A 7,052-nucleotide genomic window follows, 5' to 3' on the forward strand; every position below is an offset into this window, starting at 1 on the left:
ATAACATCTCATTAAATTAAAAACTAATATAACCAAATATTTGATATAAAAATCCTATAAAGTAGAGATATACTAAAAATTAATATATGATTTATTTAAAAAAAAGATATATATATATATATAATATATAATTAAAAAACCAATTTTATAGTAAAAATAAATGAGTATTGGATCTCATCAAACTCATATAGCTTTTAAACCGGGTTATAACATCTTATTTATTTGTGAAACAACTTATCATCAAATCATAAGTATATTATTAACTTTCATACAATAAAAAAAATAAAATTTCAAAAAATAAATAAATATTAAAAACAAATAATATAAAACAACCCCGTAATACGGGGGATAAAAACTAGTATAGTATATATGCATATATGTGTGTGAGAGAGAGGGATGGTGGGCCCCACAGGCCCACATGTGTGGTCCGCGGACCAGTCCTTCATCACAAACCAACGTCTGCGGACTTCTCGCCACAACGCCCCCAACCCCCAACTCCTTTTCTCTAGTCCGTCCGCCCCCACAAACTTGTCACAGAGCGTGCGTACGTTGTAAATTCTCTGACCGTAAATAATTAAATATATCTTCTTATTTGTTAAAAGTAAACGGTTCGGTATAATTTGGTATAAAAGTTCTACACTTCAATGCCTTTAACATTCACTAAAAGTGACAAAATAAAAAGTTAAAAAATAATATTTTTTCTTTTAAACAAGCCATTCTACGTACGGCCTTTAATTTATTCAAAGATGTTTGTCTATATATAGAAACATTAGGTTATATATAGACCATAAGAGTACCATGTTTCTTCACACTACTTAACCTAAATCGATCTATCTTCTGAACGCTACAAAGCTCCAATGGATATGATCACAGGTACCTTTGTTAACGCTGATAATACTCTCTATGGTAGTCTTTTCTTTCTATCAGCAATCAGCCTCATTTTATTCATCATCAGCAAAACAAAAGCTTCCAAGAGCATAAAAAACCTCCCACCAGGACCACCTCAGCTTCCGATCATAGGAAACTTACATCAACTCGGAGACAACCCGATTGTCTCCACCGCCAACTTGGCCAGACAATACGGCCCCCTGATATCACTTCGGTTAGGCCAGAAGTTGCTGGTGGTGGCATCTTCACCCGAAGCAGCCATGGGAGTTCTCAAAACTCAAGATCGTTTCCTTTCATCTCGTCCTGTACCCGCTGCATTTAATCACCCAGACTATGCACCCCACGCGCTTCTTTGGGCGACCGAATGCAACCAGACATGGAAGAACTTGAGAACCCTTTGTCGAACCCATCTGTTTTCGGTTAAAGCTTTAGAATCCCAGTCTGGATTACGTATGGAAAAAGTGAACCAGATGGTGGATTTCTTGCGTCGGAAGCAAGGACAAGTGATTGACGTAGAAGATGTACTCTTTACTACGTTATATAACACTTTAAGTTCCATTATTTTTGGCAAAGATATGCTGCAATTTGACGATGGGAATACGCGAGACCCCCAAAAGGAGTTGGTACGTAAGATAATCGAGTATGGAGGTCGTATTGTAAACGATATTGGCGTGTTTTTTCCGATGCTTGCCCGGTTTGATCTTCACGGAAGTAAAAAGGGAACCCTCAAAGAGTATGCCAAGTTGTTTGGGCCATATTGGGACGGTATTATCGAAGAAAGAAGGGCGGTCGTTAATTCATCAACATGGTCGTCGGACCAGGCGCAATGCTTCCTGGATCGGCTGCTTGAAAACCAATTCACAAATTACCAAATCTATCAAGTTGTTACGGTAAATATGAATGCATTTTTTATAAGTAATGATTAAGCGCAATGTTTCCTCAAGTTTTGTTTTGTTTTAAGGAACTTCTCGTAGCCGGAAGTAACACTACAACCTCCGCGGTTGTTTGGGCCATGTCCGAGCTCTTGAGGCACAGTGAAGTGAAATCGAAATTAGAAGAAGAGTTGCAAAACGAAATCAAATTGGATCAAATCAACGTCTCTCAACTATCTGAATTAACTTATCTACAATCCTGCATCAAAGAAACTTATAGGCTACACCCATCGGTTCCTCTTCTTCTTCCTCGTGTCGCGAATGAAACTTGTGAGGTTATGAATTATACAATTCCAAAGAATGCCATGGTTTTCGTCAACGTTTGGGCAATGGGTCGAGACCCTGAACTTTGGCACGAGCCGTTACGTTACATGCCCGAAAGATTTACCGACTCAAAACTAGATTTTAAAGGCCAGGACTTTGAATTTATACCGTTTGGTTCTGGACGGAGGATATGTGTCGGAATGCCATCGGGTATCAAGAGTGTTGAGTATCTATTGGCGACTTTGGTTCGTGAGTTTGCTTGGACACTTCCTAATGGCGATGACCCATCGAAGCTTGACTTGGAAAACAAATTGGGGCTTGCTATGAAAAGGGTAAATCCATTGAAACTAATCTTTAAACAAAAATAATCTTTACCAGTATGTTTAAATAAATGGTATGGATTATTATTATTATTATTATTATTATTATTATTATTATTATTATTAAAGAATGAAAAGAATGTCTAAGTTTAATTAGTGTATCTCAGTGTCAGGTGAAAAACTGATGTATAATTAGTAACGTGTATGATCTGTATTTCCAATCTCTTGCTTTATTAATAAACTCGCTTTTGAACCCGTATTTTACATGGGATTTGTTAATGTGTAAATTAATATAATGAATTATTTGAAACAAATATTTCTTTAGGAATTTTAAGGGTAAACGAAAGAACATGATTATGATAAAAATGCATTACAAATACTTCTTTGTATAAAACATTTGACATGTTAATGATAACTTCGATTAAAGGTTGCTCACCACTCGGCCTAAACATATTTTGACTTGAACCGTTTTTACCAGAACCAAAAGGTTGCCAGTTTCAACGTAAACCCATTTTGACCACAACCAAATTCATTTTTTTTAAGTTGGCCAGATTTGACCGAATTCATTGACTCATTCGGTAGAAAATACACCGGAAGTTCTTTCTTTTTATGCTATACGAACTTCCAAAATCCCTTTACCTAACATAATATGCAAACCTTATGCCATAATATCCTATATAAAGTCACAAACATGATTAAACATGAAAAGTCACAATTATAACATGTTAGGTAAATACTCTAATCTCTATAATTGTTTTGTGGTAACAAACTCACCATCTCTAATGGTTACAAAAGGTGATACATTTGATTCAAGCCTAACACAAATTACCCATTCCAAATAGATTATAAATTAAACATTTAAACCCACAAAACATGCATCAATTACTTAATATCTTCATGATGTATTTAAAAGCTCAAAACAACATTCACAAATCAATCATTGCCAACCATAATAAACTCAAATCTCAATGTTTTACTTAAGATTTCATAATCATCCAAAAATATCCTATCATCCTTGACAACAATGATATGCTTAACAAAATTGATTTAATAGTAATGTCATAAAGTCTATGATAACGGTTGTCCACAAATCATCCCTTGATAACATTGATACGTGTAACAAAATTATTAGGTTTACGAATAATCATGTAACCTCAAACAATATTGTTTACAAACTACGGAATATAAACTATAAGCAGACTCTCTTCCAACCAAATAACCATGTAACCTCATATAGTGTTTTACAAATTGTAAGATTAAAGATATTGTATTTATTTAACGAAATTTAAAGGACACACAAAATTATATATCTATTTAAACGTAGGTCATTAATAATTATATGATAATGGTTCTTAAATCATTATTTAACTAATTTAATAATTAAATATTTGATTTTAAACTATTATAGATATTCAATAGTTTGTATAATAGTTTATATGTTTTATAAATAATCATGGTAAAACTTTCTATATCTAATAGTAAAATTAGTTGTAATGAGTTGGTAAACGTTAGTGTAATTTAAATTATATTAGATGCATTTTATATGGGTTACAACTAATGGGTCATGCTAATTAAATTCATGACTCGCGGATAACATGGATTAAGGATAGTAGAGATTAGAAAACATAAGGAAAATTAAACCTAGATTGAATGTGGTGATGACACATCATCTTTATTATTTTCGTTTATTAGTATAGGTAGATAAATAACCGTAGTCAACCCTTTGGTGTTTTATGTAAATTGGTTTTGTTTGGTTATGATGCCACTGGTTGTAATTCGGACTAGGGTTGTTCAAAAAGCTCGCGGTTCGAGGCTTGCTTGAAGCTCGACTTGAAAAAGCTCGATTAAATGAGCTCGGCTGACTCAACTTGATTTCTAAACGAGACGATCTCGAGCCAGGGTTAGCTCGGTATTGGCTCGACTCGTTAGCCTCGACTCGTTTAGACTAAACCCCTAAATTTTAATATCTATATATTATAATAGCATGCCAATTAATAAATAAAAAATATACATATATTATTCACTCGATACCTAAAATCTTTAAAAATTATAACTAAAATAAAACATATAAAGTTATAAATTCTCTAGTTTATAAATTTTATATATTATGTATGCTAACATTATAATTTTTGTCTTTTATAAATCAAAATTTGTAATATATAAAAAATAAAATAAATAAAGGAGCCCGGCTCAACGAGCTTGAGCTCGGATCGAGATTTAAATGAACCGAGCTCGAGCTCGATTTTTAAGTTCGATTAAGAAAGCGAGCCGAGCTCAAGCGAGCTCGATCAAGTTTGAGCTCGAACACACTCTGACTCGACTCGTTTACTTTCCAAATTCTGACCTTTTGTTAGGAGAACCAAACTCTATAGGATACTTTGGTTAGTTGGCAATTTGACCATATAGTTTTGTTGGGTTTTTCACTTGTTAACTTACGTTACTTCGCCTGTGTGGCTGACAATTCGTGTCTTAACATGTTAGAAACGACACGCTTAACACAGTTATCAAACATTATTACGACTCGTTTAACTACTTTATATGACATGACTATAAGACAATTTTAAGTTTCATGTACCAATAAGGGAATATGATGGAGTTTGACCTACTGATTTCAATTATTTAAGAAAATAAAAAAATCACGTATCACACTTTTTTGCTTAACAGGTTTTATCGTGTCTTAAACATGTACCCAATTATCAGCAACCGGACCAGCCAAATAGGTCTATTATTATTAGGGGCGTGTGTGGGGTGGGAGTGCTAACTTTGTTTAAAGATTAAAGAGAAAGTTGAGGATCAAAATCACCAAACATGTATTCGAATATATTATTTTAATTTGATAACGGGAGTTACACAAAAAAATAATCTTATATTTCATAAAAGGTTTTTTGTTTTATTGAGCTTAAATTTAACTAATCTAACTATACTATTAAACCAATAGACTTTAACTCAACATGGTCTTTTCCTATTGATGGAGTCTTAAATTTTTCATTTTTATCTACAACTTCTCTATTTTTCATGTGAATAAATTTTTTTTAAAATAAATTAAAATACTAGACAATCAATGATTATTAATAATTCATGTAAATAAAAAAATTCTAAAATAAATTAAAATACTAGACAATAAATGATTATTAATAATTATTAAATATTTTTAAAATCTGGTCAAATATCATAATTAACATATTAATGTAATTATGATATTAATTATTCTAATTATTAAAAGAATTCGAAAAGTTACTAAATTATCTCATTTACAGTATATAAATCTCAAGATTAAAAACTCTAACCATTTTAATCTCTCTCTCTCTCTCTCTCTCTCTGTTTCCTCTCTCTTTCGGCTTATTTCTCCACTGTCTCCTATATTCCGGTAATGGCCGATTTTGTTATATGTTTTTTCGCTAAGGTTCTATTGTTTTCCGGTAAGTTTTTCCGGTAATGCTTTATATTTATTTTAATTGTTATACGATTTTTTTTATAATCTCTTTAGGTTGTAAATCAAAATCTAAGATTGAATTGATATGTTGAAGTTATTACGATTTTCCAGTAACGTTTTCCGGTAAGGTTTAATTTTTTATATTACTTTGTTTTAATACTTTAGATTCTATATCAAAATCCAAGATTGAATTAATATGGTGAAGTTATTACGGTTTTCTGGTAGGGTTTTATATTTATTTTAATTGTTATATGATATTGTTATAATCTCTTTAGGCTGTATATCAAAATCCAAGATTTAATTTATATGTTGAAGTTATTACGGTTTTCCGGTAATGTTTTATTTGATACTAATGTTATTCCGGTAAATATATTTCATACTTTATTTGATACTCTTATCATATTATTCAGGTAAGGTTTTATATCAATTACAATTATTTTTGTTTTCCGTTTTTGTTTGTATTTATATTAATAATTATATGATTTTTTTTTCTTATAATCTCTTTAGGTTATATATCAAAATCGAAGATTCAATGGAGATCTTCACTATTTCGTTTTTCCGGTAACGCGATTCAAATTTTCCATTTGTAAATTATAACATCAATTTTACATTTTTTTCACATGATTCAAATCTTTCATAATTTATAATTTATTTATTATGTGATGTTAATATTAATATTTAATTTTATCATTTCAGGTTATTGTCTCCAACTTGATATAGCTAATTTCATTGATTGATGATTGTTTGATAAGATGTCTTTTATTTTTATTTAATATTGATGTATATTTATGTTAATATTCATGTATTTATTTATTTTTCACAGTTTATGTAATTCAATTGATTATTATATAATTCGGAAATGAAATTTAGTTGATTATTTTATAAGACATTAAATTATCTATAGTAAGATAATCAATCTCATATTGTTGTTGGTCAAAGTCCAATTAAATCACCAATGTTAACGCAATTTAAAACATTATTATACTTTCCAATATTATCTTACTTTACATTTTTAGATTTATACACATTTAATATGGCATTTTAGAAACCGATTTTTCTCATTCAAATGTTATATACATACATATATATATATATATATATATATATATATATATATATGATCCAATACCTATATGGGGATGGATCTTACGAGAAGTGATATTACAGCGAGAAGTGAATGTATAACTCCATTAATCCCTAATTTCACTCCATTTC

At 30.8% G+C, this 7,052-nt stretch overlaps 1 protein-coding gene across 1 annotated transcript; it reads left to right on the forward strand.

The window, feature by feature from the left end:
- Nucleotides 1–803: 803 nt before the first annotated feature.
- Nucleotides 804–2,467, forward strand: LOC143615255 (putative (S)-N-methylcoclaurine 3'-hydroxylase isozyme 2). Its single transcript, XM_077088424.1, has 2 exons — nucleotides 804–1,778; nucleotides 1,850–2,467. The coding sequence occupies exons 1-2, from the start codon at nucleotides 858–860 to the stop codon at nucleotides 2,450–2,452; spliced, it is 1,524 nt and encodes a 507-aa protein (XP_076944539.1). The 5' UTR covers nucleotides 804–857; the 3' UTR covers nucleotides 2,453–2,467.
- Nucleotides 2,468–7,052: the final 4,585 nt, after the last annotated feature.

This window comes from Bidens hawaiensis, unplaced genomic scaffold (genome assembly GCF_021521415.1).
Source record: "Bidens hawaiensis isolate Kalapana, Puna unplaced genomic scaffold, B.hawaiensis_p1.1 tig00042361_1, whole genome shotgun sequence".
NCBI classification, from domain to species: Eukaryota; Viridiplantae; Streptophyta; class Magnoliopsida; order Asterales; family Asteraceae; genus Bidens; species Bidens hawaiensis.

Coding starts and splice junctions, on each gene's coding strand:
- LOC143615255 (XM_077088424.1), top strand. CDS start 858: ATGGATATGATCACAGGTACCTTTGTTAACGCTGATAATACTCTCTAT. Junction 1,779..1,849: donor AAATCTATCAAGTTGTTACG/GTAAATATGAAT, acceptor TTTTGTTTTAAG/GAACTTCTCGTAGCCGGAAG.